Source organism: Natator depressus, chromosome 3 (assembly GCF_965152275.1).
Source record: "Natator depressus isolate rNatDep1 chromosome 3, rNatDep2.hap1, whole genome shotgun sequence".
NCBI classification, from domain to species: domain Eukaryota; kingdom Metazoa; phylum Chordata; order Testudines; family Cheloniidae; genus Natator; species Natator depressus.
In genome coordinates this window covers 70,198,104-70,219,781 of record NC_134236.1, presented here as the reverse complement: position 1 = coordinate 70,219,781, position 21,678 = coordinate 70,198,104, and the positions used below count along the sequence as shown (strand labels likewise).

The 21,678-nt window shown below is 39.8% G+C and overlaps 1 protein-coding gene across 1 annotated transcript in view; it reads left to right on the top strand.

Annotated features, from left to right (window-relative positions):
* The window catches only part of MDN1 (midasin AAA ATPase 1), a 164,727-nt gene that overhangs the window by 121,630 nt on the left and 21,419 nt on the right, over positions 1-21,678 (top strand). The window contains exons 67-84 of the mRNA XM_074948112.1: positions 189-284; positions 532-626; positions 1,405-1,529; positions 4,196-4,345; positions 4,611-4,720; positions 5,153-5,226; positions 5,412-5,607; positions 8,209-8,369; positions 8,509-8,654; positions 10,938-11,064; positions 12,298-12,403; positions 13,134-13,249; positions 16,682-17,167; positions 17,956-18,185; positions 19,091-19,237; positions 19,434-19,606; positions 20,302-20,463; positions 20,976-21,113. Coding sequence (XP_074804213.1) covers positions 189-284; positions 532-626; positions 1,405-1,529; positions 4,196-4,345; positions 4,611-4,720; positions 5,153-5,226; positions 5,412-5,607; positions 8,209-8,369; positions 8,509-8,654; positions 10,938-11,064; positions 12,298-12,403; positions 13,134-13,249; positions 16,682-17,167; positions 17,956-18,185; positions 19,091-19,237; positions 19,434-19,606; positions 20,302-20,463; positions 20,976-21,113 — 2,838 coding nt within the window. The remainder of the gene's footprint in view (positions 1-188; positions 285-531; positions 627-1,404; positions 1,530-4,195; positions 4,346-4,610; positions 4,721-5,152; positions 5,227-5,411; positions 5,608-8,208; positions 8,370-8,508; positions 8,655-10,937; positions 11,065-12,297; positions 12,404-13,133; positions 13,250-16,681; positions 17,168-17,955; positions 18,186-19,090; positions 19,238-19,433; positions 19,607-20,301; positions 20,464-20,975; positions 21,114-21,678) is intronic.

Below are 21,678 nucleotides of genomic sequence, written 5' to 3'. Positions count from 1 at the left end.
GGCTTTCACTGGTCTAAATCCTAAAATGGAGAGGCCATTTTAAAATAAAAAGTTTTTCTCTTTTTCAAAGATGGGGAGCACTGATGTCGTTTGAATGTAGATTAGCTCAAACTCAAGTGTTGCATGTGGGTTGACCAACTATTCTGAGCTGGAAACTTCATCTGTCACTTACATCTTTCTTGTTGCAGCTGTTGGTTGTGATGGACAGAATCCGTAGCTTCCCACTCTCCAGTCCTCTCTCAAAGTTCCTGAATGGCTTAGAGATTCTGCTTGCAAAGTCACAGGTAAGAGGGGAAAGGAAACCATTTTAATTTCTCAACTTAATAGCTCACCTGCAGGTAAAATCATTGGTTGTGGCAAGAGACAGTGACCTAGGTGTTGGTACTATAATAAAACCAACTTAGAGCTTTTTGTGAAATCCAGCGCTGGTCACAAATACATGGGACACGAGCCCGTGTGGTTATGGAGGGGGAATGTTCTGTTGTGCTTAATGCCTCTTTCTCCAATCCAAGAGGAATTTCTCTCTTTCAGGACTGGGAGGAGAATGCAAGTCGAACTTTGTCTTTGCGGAAACATCTTGATTTGGTCACTCAGTTGATCATCCAGTGGCGTAGACTGGAGTTAAAGTAAGAATTGTCAGTTCCCTACTGTTCGTCATTTCTTTCTTGAGTGTCATGCACCATTGTCTCCATATCTTAAGCTCTTAGTTTTAATGCAGTATCTTCAGAACTACACCTCACCCTGAATAAAAACAATGAGGAGACCCTTGTGGCACCTTAGAGACTAACAAATTTATTTGGGCATAAGCTTTCGTGGGCTAGAACCCACTTCATCAGATGCATCGATTGGAAAATACAGGCGCAGGTATAAATACAGAAAAAAATGCCAAGGCAACGCCCATCTTTTCATATATTTATACCTGCTCCTGTATTTTCCACTCCATACATCTGATGAAGTGGGTTCTAGCCCACGAAAGCTTATACCCAAATAAATTTGTTAGTCTCTAAGGTGCCACAAGGACTCCTCGTTGTTTTTGCTGATACAGACTGACATGGCTACCACTCTGAAACCTCTCACCCTGAATGTAGAGCATGTTTTCCTATTATCTGCCACCATGCTAGTCAGGGTTGTTGCCCTGAGTGCCACATTTGTATGTTGGTTGTTTGGTGTTTGTTAGCTAGCCATTCGGGGGGGCAGGGCGGTCAAAAAATACTTTTAGCTCTGACTGGCAAAATACCTAAGCCCTGATGCTAGTGGTGGCATTGGTTGTGCTTCTTCAGGTGGTAGTGACAAAGTTGTGAACTTAAGTGGTTAGTTATGCCTGTTACGTAATCTCTTACACACTCAGTTTTCTGCCTGAAAATAATAATTATCTTGGTTTCCCTCCCCCATCTATGTTTCCAGCTGCTGGTCGGTTAGTCTGGACAATAGTATGAAGCGGCACACAGAAAAATCCACAAAGCACTGGTTCTCAATCCATCAGATGATCGAGAAGTACATGCAAGAACAAACTGAGGGGAGCACAGAACGTAACTATTGTCCTGCTACGAATGTATAATACAGCTCCATCAATTAATGGTGCACAGTTAAGCACTTAGGCAGAAAATACCACACAACCTTAATTCGTGCTCCTTTGGGTGAATGTGCTATAATAATGTACATGTTCACATACTATTATTCAAATACAATGTGTGTTGCAGATTTTTTTCTGCCACTTAAATACACATCTAATAGGAATGTGTACTCCTCTCTCTAGTACAGGCACCTTCCTAGTTCTGCTTTTCCTAAAATGCCTGTGATATATGACCAGTTAGAAGTAGAACTTCAGCAATCATGCATCACACTAAGTGGTATTTTTAAGCTGGGGGGTCTGCGAGAGGGAGTCTTTCTCTGCAGCCACAGAAGGCACGTTGAGCTCATAACCTGAGCTCTCTTCTGCACACCATACAAAGTGCCCTCTGGCTCTGCACACTTTGCAGTTATTTCATCACATAGCATGCACAGCAACTGTCCTCTGATGTCCACTTTACAGGCTTAGTGTAAAACAGCTGCACATGCTCAGCATGCAATTCTCTAAAGCTGCAAAATGAACTTCCTCTGCAGCAGGGAAGGGCTCCCCTCCTTAAAAAGGGATGTTTTCATGCTGAATTTACCATTCAAGCTCAGCTATATTGATTCTAGGACTGTTCAAAACAACCCTTGTTTTGGGTTTTTTTTCAATTGGAAAAGTGGTTTTGCTTCTCCACACCACCACCCCACATACTGTCCAGATGCACAACCATCAAGTTGTACAAGTTGTGCATGTACCTGACCTCTGCAATCATATGATCTTATTACCACTTATCTTCCTGTTTCCTTTCTATTATTGTGGCTTGTTTCAAATTAGAATGCAAGTTTTTTCAGGACAGAGAATATCTCTCCCTGGGTTCATACAGAAACTAGGGCTGTCAAGCGATTTAAAAGATTAATCACGATTAATCTATTGTTAAACAATAATAAAATACCATTTATTTAAATATTTTTGGATGTTTTCTACATTTTCAAATATATTAATTTCAATTACAACACAGAATACAAAGTGTACAGTGCTCACATCATATTTATTTTTTATTACAAATATTTGCACTGTAAAGAAAAAAAGAAATCATATTTTTCAATTCACCAGTATAAGTACTGTAATGCAGTCTCTTTATAGTGAAAGTTGAATTTACAAATGTAGAATTATGTAAAAAAAAAAAAAAAATTGCATTCAAAAATAAAACAATGTAAAATTTTAGAGTCTGCAAGTCCACTCAGCCCTACTTTTTGTTCAGCCAATCACTCAGACAAGTTTGTTTACATTTGCAGGAGGTAATGCTACCCGCTTCTTACTTACAACGTCACCTGAAAGTGAGAACACATGTTCACATGGCACTGTTGTAGCTGGCGTTGCAAGATATTTACGTGCCATATGCGCTAAAGATTCATATGTCCCTTCATGCTTCAACCACCATTCCAGAGGACATGTGTTAATGCTGATGGCGGGTTGTGCTCGATAACAATCCAAAGCAGTGCGGACTGACGCATGTTCATTTTCATTATCTGAGTCAGATGCCGCCAGCAGAAGATTGATTTTCTTTTTTGGTGGTTTCGGTTCTGTAGTTTCCGCATCGGAGTGTTGCTTTTTTAAGACTTCTGAAAGCATGCTCCACACCTCGTCCCTCTCAGATTTTGGAAGGCACTTCAGATTCTTAAACCTTGGGTCGAGTGCTGTAGCTATCTTTAGAAATCTCACATTGGTACCTTTATTTGTGTGTTGTCAGATCTGCAGTGAAAGTGTTCTTAAAATGAACAACTTGTGCTGAGTCATCATCCGAGACTGCTATACCATGAAATATATGGCAGAATGCAGGTAAAACAGAGCAGAGACATAGAATTCTTCCCCAAGGAGTTCAGTCACAAATTTAAGTAACGCTTATTTTTTTAACGAGTGTCATCAGCATGGAAGCATGTCTTCTGGAATGGTGGCTTTGTAATGAATACCTTGTAATGTCGGCTACAAAAGTGCCATGCAAATGCCTGTTCTTGCTTTCTGGTGACATTGTAAATACAAGGGCAGCATTATCTCTCATAAATGTAAACAAACTTGTTTGTCTTAGCGATTGGCTGAACAAGAAGTAGGACTGAGTGGACTTGTAGGCTCTGAAGTTGTACATTTTGGTTTTGAGTGTGGTTATGTAACAAAAAAGAAATCTACGTTTTATGAGTTGCTCTTTCACGACAGAGAGATCATACTACAGTACTTGTATGAGGTGAATTGAAAAATACTATTTCTTTTGTTTATAATTTTTACAGTGCAAATATTTATAATAAAAAATAATATACACTTTGATTTCAATTACAACACAGAATACAATATATACGAAAATGTAGAAAAACAACCAAAATATTTCATAAATTTCAATTGGTATACTATTGTTTAAAAGTGCGGATTAAAACTGCAATTAATCACGACTGATTTTTTTAATCGTGATTCATTTTTTTGAGTTAATTGTGTGAGTTAACTGCGATTAATCAACAGCCCTAACACAAACTAGCCTGAGGGAGCCAGATCCTGATTTGGACTCTCACAATACAGATTATAGCAGCCAAATGAAAATGTTCATTAGGAATTTTCTTTTTTCTTCCTTAAAATCCCACCCTGATGAAATCACAGAAACCAATGAGCAGCTGAGCTTAACAGTGCTGGTCCACACACTGCAAGCTTTTATTGAAGGATCTACCTTGGGGGAATTTCATACACGACTTCAAGCACTGTTGGTTTTCCACTGTCATGTCTTGCTAATGCCTCAAGTAGAAGGAAAGGGTAAGTACTTTTTTATCATTTGTGAATGGGGTCATAACTTGTCCTTTAGACCAATAAACTATCTTTGATTCCAGACACTGGAAACTGATTACAAGAGTCCACAGGTGCAACATACAGCTCACTTACTGTAGTGGCTGCTGCCCTGCTTTTCATAGTGTTTCTATCAGTATTGCTGGGTTTCATGAACCCAAAGAGATGGATGTTAATATTGAAGAAAATGTTATCTTTGAAGGAAGCTTGTTGTTACAGCTCTGTTCTCTTCCAGACATGCTGTGCAGCATTCTGTGGAACCTATACAATTATTACAAGCAGTTTGCAGAATGTGTACAAGCCAGGATTACTGAACTTCGTCAGCCTATAGAAAAAGAACTTAAGGTAAGAATAGAAGCTTTCCCCAGACAATGTGCTGAATTCTGCAAAGGAGCAGTGAAGCAGATATCCTTGTTTGAACTGCACTGAATAGTTCTACTGGTTACTGAAATTCCTATTGAAGCCTTCCTCACACTCTACCTTGTGTGAAAATTAGCTGAGTGGGAGGGTTGGTTGCAGTTTTTGTCTGGAGTTAGTCAGTTCCACTTAACCAGAGAGATTACTGCAGAGTGATGAGGCCCCTATGGATCTAACCACGTTGTCTGTGGAACGCTTCCAGCTCAAATGTGTACACTAGCAGAAGGTGAACATGAATGCCTTGCTATTTGGGGCTGTCAGCTCATCTTAATGCATCCTTTTTTTGTGATCGCTTTTAAAAGCAAATACTGCATTGTATTTTTAAGGAATATTTCATTAACAGTTTCTCTTCTATTACAGGAATTTGTGAAAATTTCTAAGTGGAATGATGTCAGCTTCTGGGCTATAAAACAGTCTGTGGAGAAGACACACAGGTAACATGGAAATTTTGGAAGAAAGGGACCATTTTGGGATCCAGTGTGATAGACTGTATATGCACATACTGTATTTTTAACTTCCTACTAGTTGGATTTTGTGCAGCACTGAGCTTGTTATGTCACTGGGGTTTCATTTGTACCATAGAACATTTGATAATCCTGTGTTTTTCTGTGGTGATTAGGACCCTCTTTAAATTCATGAAGAAGTTTGAATCTGTTCTGAAGGAGCCCTGTCAACCTGCCCTGGTTGAGAGTGATAAAGAGGAAGGGCTAGACTGCTTGGAGAGGCAGGAAGAGTCTGAGAACAAAGAGACAAAAGTTCAGAGGTTAAACAGCATATTAAGAAAAACTTTGTCTGCTAGAACAGATGCTGCCAAGGTATCTGCACTTCTTTTCTAATTACAAGCAGTATATGTTCTGCATTCTGATTTGAATGTTGATTTTGTTTTTATATGACTTTCTGCACAAGTCAGTGCCAAAAACCTCTTCTTTGAGTGTTGTCAAAGTTTTTTAAAGTATGTGTTTTGTCTTTCAGTTGTGATTTGTGTGATAAAATGCTCGGTCAAGAGGGAGGGAATGCAATGAATATGCTTAGTGTCAGTACTGCACAGTAAGCTTTGCCACGCAGAGTAATCTGTATTCCAGATTACTGGATCTGTTAGTGGATGACATTGTCTCCAGGTATTTAGGCATTGTCTATGGTGGTCTTTTACCTAGCTAGTCAGTACAATAACAGTGACAGGGAAGACTGCTTATTTTGCCTTTTTGTCTGAAAGGGCTATGATGTTTCTGATTCAAATAAATTGATAACTCTTAGCCTTCCTGGATTCAGCTCTAAATTCTCTTAGCCTTCCTAGATTCAGCTCTAGCATGTAGTCCAGCCCAGAGGGGAAGTTATCCAGTTTACGTTCTGAAACAGATTCGTGTTCCTGTTGAAGTATTAGTGTTTTCAGTGTTAATAAACTTAAATAATAAATAAAGTTAATAAATAAAGTTTCACTGAGAATACTAGTGAGGATGAAATTGGCTCGGATATTCCCATCTGGCAGTTTCCTGGATTCTGTTCAATTTTTTCACACTGGGAGAGTGTTTTTATTTTTTTATTTTTTTTTTTTTTCCCCTCTCTGTCGTTGCATTGTTACTTCAGTATGGCAGTCTGAGAGGGGATCTGATACAATTCTAATGTAGTCACTTTTACGTTATTGTATTCCTCTCAATAGAAGCATATACTGTTGCTGATTATCAACTATTAGCTTGTTTTTATTAGTTTAATGATGTAGATAATTCTGTCCTGGAGAGAATGAAACAACCACAGCAAGTGATAAGCGAGTTGAGAAAGCCCTGAGGAATAACTGTTAACCAGCCCTGGGGATAACTCCTGATACTCTCAGTGGTTTATAATTATGCTACTTTGTAGTTAACTCTTAGCTTCCATCTGAGTATCTTTAAAGCTGTTTGCAGATACCAACTAAATCTCTCAGCCCTTCAGAGTGGGGGTAAATAAGTATGGTTATCCCTGTCTTGTGGATTGGGAAACAGGTATTAAACTGATAAGAACAGATTTAATAATTTTATTAAGATGATGTTGAAGTAAAAGGAAAACGGTACAGAGTTTAAGCATAGAAGTTTCTGGTTATCAGGGAATAAAGTACAGGTTATCAAGGGGTGCGAAATTCAGTTTAGGAACGGGTGGCGTAAGGAATACATAATCTGCAATCTGCCCAACTGGGGGAAAAAGTTTAACGGGTCAAAGTACAGACATTGAGATATGGTATTTATATTGCAACTTACCCCAATTGTTGGTGTGGACAAAATGTGGAATTGAACTCAGTATTTTGATTAAGCCACAACACTTTTGAATTATATGCTGACTAGATATAAAATGTTTTGGGTTTCAGCTGTATGTGGAGTCTTAGTGTTGGCTTACAGCAAGTTGCTATGATTAAGGCTAAGATTTTGTCATGAATATTTTTAGTAAAAGTCACAGACAGGTCACGGGCAATAAACAAAAATTCATGGAAGCCCGTGACCTGTCCTGACTTTTACTAAAAGTAACTGACACAATGGGGCTGAGCTGAGGGAGGGGGGCCCCAGGGGCCATGGCTCTCCCAGTTTTGAAAGTGGATGGGCGTGGCCTGTGTCCTGGGCCCCCTTCCAGGGCAGGTGGAGGGCCCGCGGCTCCTCACAGCTGCCTGGGCGGGTCTTACTTCGGCCCCTGAGGTCCTGCCCCCAGACCAAGCTGGAGCCAGGTCAGGTTAAGAGCTGCGTGGGCAGCTGTGAGGAGCCGCGGACCCTGTACCTGCCCTGGGCGGGGTACACGGGTGATGGGGACATGGGCCGGGGGCTACTCTCTGGCCTCCCACCCAGGGCAGGTAAAGGGGCCCAGGCTCCCCGGCCCAGCTCTAGCCTGGGTGGGGCTTTGGGGGGAAGAGGTGGGGCTATGGAGGGCGGGAGCCTAGTGGCCCCCCCACTTTTAGGAAGAATCCATCGCTCCTGGAACCCTGGGGAAGGAAGGGTGGGTCCAGCACCCACCGCCACTGTGGCTGACAGCTTCAGGGTCCCCCTCAGCACCCATGGTGGCTGGGAGCAGCAAGGGCCCCCACCCCCTCTGGTGGCTCGGAGCTCCAGGACCTGTGGCTCAGAACTCGGGGTCCCCCCTGCCACCTGCAACAGCTGAGAGTTCTTGGAGCTCTGGGTCTCTGGCCACCTGCGGTGGCTGAAAGCTTCAAGTTTCCCCACTGCCCACAATGGCTCGGAGCTCTGTGCCCCCCCCCCATGGTGGCTGGGAGCTGCGGGGGCCCCTAGCACCCTCAGGGCTCCATGGCCCCGCTGGCTGACAGCTCCAGCCCCGCTGCCATTCTGGGGCTGAAGCCGAAAATGCTACGGAAGTCATAGATTCCGTGACATAATCTTAGCCTTAGCTATGATCCACGTGGAGCTGTCTGTTGATATGGATGCTGATTTCTTCCATTTTCACAGACCATGCTCTTAGAAGAATGCTATGGTGGAGTTATGTTTGATACAGAATCTCTTCAGTGTCGTTTGCCCAAGCTTACAAAGCGAATGAAGATGTTATGTGCAACTCTTATGAAGAAGAACTCATTTCTAGACCTGGTGGAGAGTCTTGAGCAGTTTACAGGGGAGTATTGGAAATACACGACTACCTGACCAAAAAAATCTAAGAGCATTTTCTTAATCAGCTATGTATATAGATCCTTTCCATAATCAGTTTATGCATGTTGAGGTTTCAAGTCTCTCTCCTACTGTCTCCCATACAGGTGATATCATTGTCTCTGTGGTTGAACTGCAGAACTTAACAATTAATCAGGCTGCAGATAAGGAAAAGCAGAAGTCAGAGGTCAAACATATTCTTATGCAGAAACAACGGGCCTTATCAGATCTCTTTAAAAGCCTTACTACAACAGGTGAGATTTAGTTTAAATGTGATTGAGTTAAAAATTCAGAAGATGTAGGATAGAATACTTTTGCTAATAAACACACACATTGAGTGATACCAGTTTCTTTCTCCAAATTGAGGCATCATTGTGCATAATGTTTTCATGAGCATGTAAACCTGCATTGAACTGGTTTGGATTTGTGTATCAAAGCTTCATGTAAGTCAATATTTTGGTGTCAGTCAGGATTATTAGAACAGTCCTTCCATTCAATTGTGTTGGATTACATTGTATGCAATATGATTTCTATTTCAAAGAATTTATTCAGAATATTTAGTCAGTGGCCACTGTCCTACTTTAGAAGTGGGAGGGGACTCTATAGCTCATACCCATTCACTGATTCAAAGCTAATGTGAAATGAGTTGGTGATTCCAGTCTCATCCCTAGTGAACAAGGGCCTACATTTCAGTGGCTAATATTGGAAGAGAAGCTAAGGAACAAATGGACATTAAGGCTGAACTGTTTGCCCTTAAGAACAAGCTAAGGCATGTTAGAAAGGCAGTGCAGGAAGTTCTAAAGATAAATGGAGAGCTCCAAAGCTACTGGTCCAGCATCGTTTCCATTCTTGTCACACTGACTCATTTTCACAAGCTGTCCTGGGTCACTGAAATTAACAAAATGTGGAATCTCCACACAAGCAAATACTTCTCAGTATTTCTCTGTGGCGTCTCTTAGCTTGGTAATTGTTTTACTGGCCCTCAGGCCCCAGCAGCCTTCTCAACAGCTTCCTGAAGTTTTTTTTAAACCTCAGCTTTTCCCCAGCCTTACATCCTACCCAAGTCTCTCTTGCCTATCTCTTGGCTGAGTAACTGTGTTTACAGTAAGTGACCTTATAGACTGACTGACTGACTGGTAGAAGCTGATTGCCCAATTTAATGCCCTGACACTTCAGGCTTTTTTTGTCTTACACGTTTGTGTGGTAAACTTTAAATACTTTGTAATAGGCCACAATGGATGGCTGTTGTCAACATTTTCTTTTTCCCTTATCCCTATTCTACCAATCTCTAGCCAGAAACATAGGTTTGCAAGTCACAGTGTGGCTAACTCTTGTGATTTTTATCATGAGTTTTATATTATTTGGTGTCTCTTTTTAAAGCCCCAGCTTCTGGAGGCGTGTGGTTAGGTGAGATTCTCAACTTTCATTAAAAATAAGTTAAGTTCCTAGGTCTTATAGTTGCAGAGAAAACCTTGAAGTGTGACCCAAGCGAGTCACTAAAGTGCGCCCTAAAGGCTCAGACCAGAAGGCAAGTGAAAAGCATTAAATGTATTATTTTTAAAATCTCATGATTTTTAAGCCAATTTCATTACTTCTGAGGGGCTTGGCTCATGATTTTTGTGTGCTGGCAATACTTGAAAGAGAGCATTTCTCAGGGCATGCTGTATAAGTAGTTCCCAGAATACCAAGATCTATTTTATTTAGATGGCCATATACATGAATGGCTCTAAGTGGAATCTGTCCCCATAGATGGACTTCCTGCCTTTGATAGTGGTCTGTGATAACGCTAGTGAAATAAATACTTTGCGCGAAGGTTGCTGGTCAATGGATGTAATGTTGTAGGCAGGTGGTGGTTTCTGATAGCTAGGGCACCGGACTGGATATCACACGTGGGTTCTATTTCTACCCCTACCACTGCAACACCGTGGGAATTTAACCTTTCTGTGCTTCAGTTTCCTTGTGTAAGATGGGGAAAGTGCTGTGTGCTTGCTACCGTGGTTATTCTCCATTTTGTTTGAGAACTTGGTATATGATGATGTGACTTGAAATAATTTGATGCTATTATATAATACTTATTTGACTATAAAAATTATATTCACAAGTGCTTTGAAAGTACTATTTAAGTTGGCTTGTGTGAAAGCAACATTACACTTAATCCAGTTCAAAACAACTGCAAGAATAACAGGGTGAAGACTGATTGTCTTTGTCCCTGGTTTTATTTGACACTTCAGTTTTTGCCTTTCAGATGCAGGTTTTTTGGTTTGCTTCTGCCACGTCTTACTACTCTCCATTTTTAAATCACCCCTAAGCTAAATGTCTACTTGTCTTCATTCAGTGCTTTCCTGTGTGTTTCTCCATCATAATCCTGAATTAGCTACTAACATATGGTTGCCTAAAGGGCAATTGGCCTCAGAAATATCTGAAACCTTTTGTGTGTGTTAGCGTAATTGGTACTGACTAGATCTCATACTGTATATCAAAGTACCAGAGCATGAAGACATGGTATAAGTGGTTTGTTTTTTTTAATGTCTTTCTAGGTTTGTCATATCGAAAGGGCCTTGCTTGGTCTCGTTCAAAAGACCCTCAGGATATGCTTTGCCTACACCCCTTGGATTTACACAGTGCACTAGCCCTAGTCAACTGCACACATGAATTGGATGCCAAGTATGTACTTAGCATTTTATACTTTTGGATTGTAATATTAACCGTCAACATAAGTTACAAAATGAAGTGCATCTGAAATGACTTGTTCTGCCTAGTCTCTTCGGATTATTTTTAGGGTTTTGGGTTTTTTTACATCTATGAATTACTTTTACTTTAAATATATGGTCAGTAAACACTGAAAATGTTACTCCTATTGTTGTAGCACTTACGATTTTACTATAACTAAAAACGCTTAAGGGGGAAATATTTTTCAATCAAAATGGAAGCAGAAAAACACTTTACTTTTTTAAACGAATGTTTAGAAATCTAGAACCATAGGAATTCCTTTTCAAGATCAAACCAGTGGTCCATCTTGTCTAGTTTCCTGTCTCCAACAAATGTTTGAGAGGAAGATGCAAGGTCTCCAAAGCAGGGAGTTACAGATTAACCTACCCCAGGGAAGCATTTTTTGTAAACCCCTCAGTCAGATTTGGTCTTATGCCCTGAAGCATGAGGGTTTATATCCCTTCCAAATGTAGGGGTTTGTTTATAATATTACTTTCTCAACAACAAAATAAGGACAAAGAATTCTGTACTGGAATCTAGACTAAGTATATGTCTACGCTGACACTTCATGGGCAAAACTTTTGTCGTTCAGGGGTGTTTAAAACCTCTCTCCCGCCCCGCCGAACAACAAAAGTTTTACTGACAAAAAGCACCGGTGTGAACAGCGCTTTGTCAGCAGGAGCGCTCTCTTGCTTATAAAGCCACTGCCACTGGTGGGGGATGGAAGTTTTTTGTCGGCAGGAGAGCCCTCTTCTGCCAACAAACAGCAGCTACACTGTGCGGCTTTTAGCAGCACGGCTGTAACTGCACAGCCATGTGTAGTGTAGCCATAACCTTAGTCATTTAAAAAAATTCCAACTTAGTGTCCCTTTAAATTGTAGAGTGATTTTGGAATGTCACATAGGGATGAGTTGGGTCACCCAAGTCTCAGTTATAATTGCTACTCAGATTCTTCAGTAGCTTCAAATTTTTAGTATTTTTTTCCCCTAAAACAGGCATAGAGGAACCAAAAAACATTGTTTACTTATGTGATCGTTCAGTTATTTAATAAACTTGCAAAAAAATTATTGGCTAAATGCACGGATAAATCCAGCTTCTCTAAGCTTGGTGATACCAGGCCTCTTGTTACGCTTTCCAGGATCCTAACGTTGTATATCTTTAAAGTCAGACTTATCCATATTCTTTCAGGTTGCTGACAGAGATCTCTTCTGTCTGGGATGGATGCCAGAAGTACTTCTATCGATCTCTTGCACGCCACTCTAGGCTTCAGACAGCATTATTAGCACCTGCCAAGGTAAAGGAGTAATAGCAAGCAAAAATGGAGAATGCTTTTTATCTGAATTTTATTTTACAACTTTGAACTTGGGAGTTGGGATTTTCTGATTCTGAAGGGTGGCATGACTTGAGTCACAGTCATAGAAGATCTGTGTTTCTTTAAAATCTGGTTTGGGGACGCATTCCAACTTAGTGATTTAAAACTATTGAGAGTCTCTGGTTTTGTGAATATATAACTTAAAAAATAACCAAAGATGTTATTTAATAATCTATATTGTATGTACAGCATCTTTCATCCCGAATTGCTTATTGCGTTGTACATATACAGGAATCCCATTAGCCTCTCTTGCACTGTGGAAAATATTTAGGTAGACAAAATTCAAATTATCCAGTGTGGAATTTGGTCAGTACAATAGCATTGATATCTCTGCTTTCATGAAACATGTTCTGGGATTTATAATGATCAGACTTGGTCAGAGCCTCCATTATGTGTCTCATGCAAAAGATAACACCTTCAACAGCAAAGTGCCTATACCTTGTCTGGGCTTTAGTTTAGTATTGAAAGGGGAAAGAATGGTTATTCTGCACTTTCTGCCGTACCTGAGGCTTTCCAGGTATTCCCTCATCCAACCACTGACTAAGCCTGATGCTGTTTTGCACGTGATCTTGTTAGATCTCACAGTCCAAGGCAGTGTGATGTAATTGAACGCAGTTTTAGTCACTTTTGCTTGCTCTCCAACTCTCTTCAGGAAATTGGACTAGGTAGCATTGATAGATGTAAAGGATTCACTGCACACCTTATGAAGACACTTGTTAAGCAGAGGAGCTCACTCACTGCCTTGACAGAACAGTGGATTATACTGAGGTATCTCACATTTTATTAGTATAGCCTTATTTTAAAATGGTGAAGAGGAGGTTGACTATAAATATTTATAAAAGGATGGAAAATTGCATGATAAAAGGAACAGATTTCTCTTCTGTGTTTTGTATTTTTTGCCTATACATCTGATGTCTCAAATAAAAGGAAAAGAATTGTGATTAGATCACATTTGTCTCCACTCTTGGTGCAAACATCAATTTCAGACCAACATTCTGGACTCTAATACTAATGTGTTTAATTCAGTAGACTAACAGCTCCACCTTCTGGAATTAAAATGTGGAGCAAGAGTCACAACTGAGCTCGAATCTGGGCAAGCAGATTGAAAATTTAGTAAACAAATAGCCTACCATAAACATTTAAGAGAAATGAGAGAGCTACACAACTGAAGACCAGAAAAGAATCACAATACAAAATTATATCAACATCCTTCGATTGTCAAACATAAGCCATTTGATAGTGATAGTGCCTTGTGATCTGACTTAAGTTGGTTTAACTTATATCTTAGCTTGTCAAGTTTTTGGGAAAATTAGTTGGCTAGCAAGTGGCTGACACACGTTTACTCCTGGGGAAATTCTGCGCCAAAAAATTTAAAATTCTGCATATTTTATTTGTCAAAATAACAATACAATCATGCCAGTTTCAATTATTGTGGTAATTTATTTCAAAATATCTGTCAGCAAGTATGTCTGTAACAATACAGACCAAAAAAAAAAATTCTAATCATATTTTTTGACAAATAGATTCCTTACTAGGCATATTAATATGAAACTTTGAGTAATTCATTTAAATTACAATAAAAAACTATATTTCCTGCACTTGTCAGAAGTAGTGTGAATGCTTGGGGGAGTGAGGGGTAATGGAGGAGCTGAGTGAGAGGCAAAGAGCCTGGGAGTGAACCTGGAAGAGGTTTTGGGGGGGTGGGAGAGGATTGTTAGGGAGTTGGGAAGCATTCCTCATGCAGACCCTGGCTGACCCCAAGCCTCTCCCATTCAGTCAGGCACATCTGCCCCACATTCCCCATCCCCATGTTTCCCTGCAGTCCCCTTCCCCCAGGCTCAACGCTGTCACACCACTAGCTCCTGAGCAATGTTCTCTCTATTTTTTTCCATCCATGTGCGGGATAAATTTTGTTATGTGCACCGAGGTAATGTGTGGATGTGCGCCACGAGTAGAAACAAAAAGCCTAGATATATTATATATTTTTTAAAAGTTACCAGTAGGGATAATTACTCCAGCCAGGACAGGTTAGGCATTTTAGAACTCACTACTCAAAGAATTAAATTTAAATGTAAGAGAGAAATAAAAAATTATGAAATGCATGGACCAGTCAAAAAACTAAAATAACGCACTTAGAATAAAATTACAGAGAATATATGTGCATTGCAGGAAGTACTCCTTCTCAGAACACAAGAACTAGGGGTCACCAAATGAAATTAAGAGGCAGCAGGTTTAAAACAAACAAAAGGAAGTATTTTTTCACACAACGCACAGTCAACCTGTGGAACTTCTTGCCAGAGAATGTTGTGAAGGCCAAGACTATAACAGGGTTCAAAAAAGAACTAAATAAATTCATGGAGGATAGGTCCATCCATGGCTATTAGCCAGGATGGGCAGGAATGGTGTCCCTAGCCTCTGTTTGCCAGAGGCTGGGAATGAGTGACAGGAGACGGATCACTTGATGATTACCTGTTCTGTTCATTTCCTCTGGGGCCCCTGGCATTGTCCACTGTTGGAAGACAGGATACTGGGCTAGATGTACCTTTGGTCTGACCCAGTATGGCCGTTCTTATGAAGTACCAAGAAGTAACAACAATAATAATACAAGTATGTGTTGGGAGGTGAGTGTGAAAGACTGTGTGTGTGAGTGAGACACAGAGACTCTGTGTATGTGTGTGACACACTGTGTGTGTGTGTGTGTGTGTGTGTGTGTGTGCGCGCGCGCTGTTTGCTGGGGAAGTTTCTGAGAGACGCTGTGCGCTGTCTTTTTAAGGCGCTCACTGAAAGCTCTCCTGCTCTGTCTTGAGCCCTGTCTCCCCTCCCCCACTCTGCAGAGATGGGGTACATGGGCAGGGGGGAGGGGGAGAGACAGAATATGTGGGGGTGGTGAGTGTGACAAAGAGAGAAGTTGTGTGAGCTGGCTGCTGGGGAAGTCTCAGGGTGTCTATACTTACCGGTAGATTGGCACGGCTGCAAGCAGCGAGTGTCGATTTACTGGGTCCTCTGAAGACACGCTAAATCGATGGGAGAGCACTCTGGGGGAATTCTGCAGGACTGGGCATGCATAGAATTTTCTTTTCCCCACAGAAAATACATGCTGCCCCAGAAGTGCTGTACGGCAGGCTGTTCTGGGGCAACAGCGGCCTCTGGTGAGCAAAAGGTGGAACTGCAGCACTTCTTGGGCAGAACGCATTTTATGCGCGGGGAGGAATATTATGTGGGACAGATGAATTCTGTGCATCTGCAGATGTGCAGGATTCCCCCAGGAGTAACACATGACTCTCCAAGTGAAAATACAGAAATCTCAGCAGAGTTTAAAAGAAAAATCGTGCATAGTTGGATATTATTTTGTAGGGGTTTGCAGCTCTTGGGCTGAAAAAAATTATCACCAGTGCAAAATAAATACCTTGACTTTAGGCATTTTATTCCACTCTCAATCACTTCTGGATGAGTTATTGATATCCCTGCCAATTCCACTCTCTTGCTCATGCGCCCACAAATTCTTTCTGTACCACTATAGAACTATCTATGATGTTAAGTTAGGGACTGTTCTCTTAGGTTTTTGTATGACTCCCAATCTGAATTAGAGCCTTTTGGTACTACTGTAATGTAAATATTTATTGATATTTTTCTGTACTTCACATAATTCCTTGCAATAGTCTGACTGCATAAAGTATGCAGAGATATTTAGCTGCATTGCTGTCACTTGAAATTTAGGGCAGGTTCATGTGGTCATTTTTCATGAGTTCTCTAACATACAGCATTTGGAAAATGCTGTCTTGGTAGGATTTATCCACTCTAAATAGTGGAAGAAAGTGAAGAATAATTGAATGTAGGCTAGGGAGTTTGTTAATCTTCCTTGTTTTTAATAAACCTGCAGTATTTTGATGGGGGAGGATCTCAATGAACTCTTGTGTACAAAGTGTGGGGGGGAGTCATTAAACAAAGCTTCATTTTCTAGCTTTCAAGAGATTATTGCAAATCAATCAGAAAATATATTGAAATAATTAAAAATATCCTAAATGTCCTTTAATAAAAGTTATTTGTATCTGGATGGGAAAAGTGGTATTATAGCAATATTTTACTACTTCTAATTTTATAGTGTCTTGTTTCTAAGATTCTACTTTAAGGAAATGTGATTCAATATTTGAACACAAACAGTCTTTTTAACCTTTCTTCTTGTATGGCTCTTCTAAACAGGAATCTCCTGAGTTGTATACAGGAAATTGATTCAAGGATGAATGTTACTAGAGAATATAATGTAGCCTTTCCTCCTCAAGATAGTATTCAGCAGTGGACTGAGAGACTGCAACATCTTGCCATGCAATGTATGATGATCCTTGAGCAGCTATCTTGGTTTGTACAGTGCTGCCCAAGAGAACAGTCTTTAATCTGTAGTCATGATGTAAGGACGGATATGAAAACAAACATTCCTCAGTGTAAAGGAACTGAACAGAATCTGGAAAATGCCCAGATGGGAATACCTGATCTAATCCAATCAGAGCTAAAATACCTATCTCCAGTGACTGCAGAACAACTGCCCTCCGGATGCAGGATGCGAAAACAGGATCAGCTGTGGCAGCAATTGTCTGCAAGAGTGACTGAGATGCTCACAGAGATTAAGACCGTGAAAGCAGATATAGACAGAATAAGACAACAGTCTTGTGAGACCTTATTTTATTCCTGGTGAGTTGTGTGCATGCATAGAATCAAAATACTTTCTGTGCATTTTGGAATTCGTAAGATTTAACAATACACCTGGGAAGTAAATTAAAAAGCTTGCCAATATTGCTGCATTTTGAAATATTTTTTTTAAGAATCTCAAAGGTATACTTTTTTCCTGCTTATTTTTAACCTCAGAAATATTTGGGATGTCAAGTCTGGCCTTTTCTGATTTTGCTGGAGTACTTGTTGGTAATCTCAGATAGAAATTGGGATGTCCCACATCCTTAACTGAAAGAGGCAGGCTTGTTGAATCTTTAACGAAGATTTCCTCTCCCGCTAAGTGTTTCTCTGTTGTTTGAGTTAAATAGTTATTAACAAAAACAAACAAATGCTTTTTAATAATCCAACCAAAAATTCCTTGCCCTCTGTTGCTCAGCGTTTGTCTCTGGTTTCCAGTGATATCATCCCACTGGTTCTCCTGTTATTCCTATAGTTCCAGTTTAGACAAGGCATGAATTTCTAATGTAAAAATAAAAGTAGAATTTTTTTTTAGTTAAAAAAAACAACACCCCAAACCACCACCATCTCGAGCTTTTTTTATACATCACAAAGAAGCAAAGCAGTACATACTCCATCTGTCCTTTTCAGGTACCCTTTAAGCAATATTATACTTCGTATGGGTGGCATCAGTGCTTGTTTCCATGACTTTTATTCCATTAGGAAATAAAGTAATCTCCATCTTAAAGAGTAAAGGCATAATTTTAAATGTATGTTTCTTTCAGTATTATGCCATTTCTTTCTTCTTCCAGGAAAGATTTTGAAGTTTGCAGTTCAGGGCTGAGCTGTTTGTTGAAAGTTTCAGCTCAGTTGCAGAGCATAGAGTCCTTATATGTTCTTCAAGGGATGGAAGGTAGGCAGTCCACAAAGCAGATGGCATTAATCAAGAGCCTAGAATACATCCAAGGGGAAGTTAATAAAACTGCCGCAGACTTCACTACCTGGAGAACCCAGCTTCTCAGTTTGACATCAGACTGTGATGGTAAGGACTGCTCCTCTAAATCTTGAAATTTAAATGAGAATTCAGGACATCTGAGTTTAAATGTGCCTAGGGCACAGTAAAACTAGTTTGGTCTCGTCTGAACTTTTTGTCCGTTGCAAAGTCATCACACAATTTGTGTAGTCTATAGTGTCTGCTTAATTTTGTAGCTGTAGTTCAGGATTAAGAAAAAAAACTTTGGGAGGGATGTATGAGGAAACTTGCATAGTGCCTGTCTGCACTATGTGCACCATAATTCCATGAGTGTAAATATTCACCCACACTGTGTGGGAGAAAATTAACAAGACTATTTTGTTGGCTGTTGTCTTCCATGAGCTTGCTTTGAGCAAGTATATTTTAAGCTAAAGAATTGTCAATGTCTTGTGTGATCTTTAAGAGTATCTCTTTTAATGATGGGCAAACCTTCCACATTTCATTTTGGCTAACCCCTGAAAGGTTGGAATGCTTTGCTAAAAATTTTGAGGTTCCCTGCTACACAATCCCCCACCACCTTTTTAGAGATCTCTGGTTGGTCCCAGATGCACCAGTCCTTTTAAACTTCCCATGCTTTTGGATTCTCCCGGTCAATGTGCAGTGGACACCAAAGTCTTAACCCAGATGCTGGGACTGGAACTGCTGGACCACTGGAGGGTTGATTAAATGCCTCCTTGCCCAAACTTTTAAGTCTGAGTGTTCTGCCTCTCTTTGTTTAATTAAGCTTTCAGCACATCCCTAATAACATCCATTGCCTATCCCTGGAAAAAGTGTAACTCTCCCAGTTTAAATAGGTGCCAGTCAGTGTATCATGTAGAGCAATGTGTGCTGTATATGAGGAAAATATGACGACTACTAATGCATTTAAATTTAATGCATTCCCATGTTAAGATGGCAATTTTATGTTTCAAAAGGGAACCAAGAATCAGATGATGGGTTTGTAGAAGATTTCTCAGTGCAAGTAGAAACTGCCATCCATGTTGTCCTGTATGCTGTCCAGTGTTTAACGGAGAGAAAACAGGAAGAAGGAAAGGAGGAAGAAAAATGCTCGGAGGAAGATGGTAAGTCTGAGAGTGTAAATTATGCACACCTAGATTACACCTGTATTTAAGTAGCATCTGTTACTGAATATCACAGATTTCATGTTAATTGGAACTACCTATGAAAACTTGATAAGGATAGGAATTGGTGGATTTCTTACTTTGAGAGTGTAGAGACTGTTTTTGGTAACTTTGTGTTTCTGTATTTCTGTCAAAGAGGAGGAGGCCTCAGCCGACAGACTCAAGTCAGGGCTTTTAACTCAGCTCTTGGATGAAGACCTCTATGCTGATGTGAGTTCTCTGCATGTGCAGAAAATAATTTCAGCCATTTCAGAACTCCTGGAAAGACTGAAATCTTATGGAGAGGATTGCACAGCAGACAAACACAAGGTAAATTCATTCTTCCCTTTCTCTTTGTATTGTGGTCCCAAAGGGAGGAAGATTTAAACATGGGTTCATACATATTCACTGTCTCTGCCTCGCCACCTACCCCATCTGCATTTATCCTTAGAATTGGAAAGATGTGTGAAAACAGGGTGGATCAAAGTGCACTGTAGAACTTCCATTGCATGGAAACAGGGTCCACATGGACAGTTAATGCCTGGCAGACTAGTGCGAGGTAGATTTACATCCCAGCTTGCCACCGACTAACTGTTCTTATAGACAAGCCTTTGCTTTTTATAGGGAAAGAAAGGTTTGGCTTTTGTGAAATGCGAAAGATAGAAAAAGCACCAGAAACTGAAGGAATTTAAGTAAAATATGTCCAGTGGCTGTGTATCTGAAAAATTATTTTCATGTATTTTTCTAGGCTTAAAATTGAGTTCTTTAATACAAAAGAAGTCACTTCACTCCACACAATTATTTCGTGAGAACAGATAGTTACAATACATTTTTCAGGATGGAGAGTTTCTAAAAGGCACCTGTTAAACTGAACTGGATTTATGGTGCAGACACATTAGTTAGTCAAGGCAGAACATGATTTAAGGATTTATGTTTTCAGTATTGTTACCCTGACTGAGGACTCATTTTAATGTAGATGAAGTTATATGACTGGAATCTCTTTTTCCCTTGTCTTTAATTTGCAGTTCTTCAATCAATCCTGCTACTTACTTGTGCGCCTAATGCCCATGCTTTCCAAGTATTCAGATCTTATCCTGTTCTATCTCATTGTTTCCTTGGCATCTCACAGAAGTACTGGGAAATTGCTTTCTGTTCTAACTAGTATATTTACAGAGCTTACCCAAAAGGTAAGAACCTTTAGAGAAATTATTAGATTGATATTAATTGTACATAATGTAAACAAAAGTCTACAATGGTTTAAATGTAAATATATACATTGTGTAAATACAGTTTGAATTTACTTACAAATGTCTAAAATTTGCTTTCTCCATTGATTTTTCAAGAGATTTCAGGGATTTTCTGGTTCATTTCTTGGTTGCATGTAGCAGCAGCATGGTAGAGTTACAGTGTGCCAGATGGGATGCAAACAAAAAATGTGAGACTGCTTCGAGATTTTGAGTCTTTTTTTTACGCTTTTCATTGCTAATGAAACAATTGATTTCTACTCAGGTTTATTCAAATTTGCACAAATATATCTTTCTAGGAAGAAATACTGTAGAAGTAGGGCCAATATAAGGAAATGGATCTCAAAGTATAACGCTTCTTGTTCTTATTGTTTAAAATACTGTCACTTATACTGTCTTTACTTGTCAGTACTAATTTTTGAGTATTTATCAGTAAATATGTTTCCCTTTCGTAGGGATTTTGTCTGCCAAAAGAATTAATGGAGGATGCAGCTGGAGAGGGAGCAACAGAGTTCCACGATTATGAGGGAGGTGGTATTGGAGATGGAGAAGGCAAGAAGGATGTGAGTGACAAAATAGAAAACGAAGACCAGGTATGTGTGTGTGGTTTGGTTCAAGGATAACTAGGAATGAATCGCTGGTCAGTTATCTGAAATCAAGATTTATTTTGAGGATTAGCATGAGCCACAGCAAACCAAATTTGTCGTATCCCTAACATTGGTTACTGTGAGTGGAATTTGTTGTAAATTTGGTCTTTCAGAGTAAATTGCCTTTTCCTTCTAAATTCCAGCGGGGTAAGATTCGATGTTTAAGCAGCATTCTTGGCTCCTGTAAATTGCTGAACACTGCAAAATAGTTTCTGTTAGGTTCAAGTTCTTTTTTGGGACATTTTTACCAATGAAAAGGACGGTAGAAAGTAGAAATGTTCAGACCTTCAATCCTGTAAATGTTATACTTTTTAAAAATGACAAAAGGCAGCAATACTAATATAACCATTGATTAGGTTATAGTTCTGGTACTGGTATGTTTTGAGGGATTCAGTAAGCAATTTTGATTTATATGAAGCTTCCTAAACTCAAAGGATAGGAATATGTTGGTTATTCTTTTTTAATACAACCATGGAAAGAGAAAATCTGTGTTTTTTTTTAATTTCAAGTT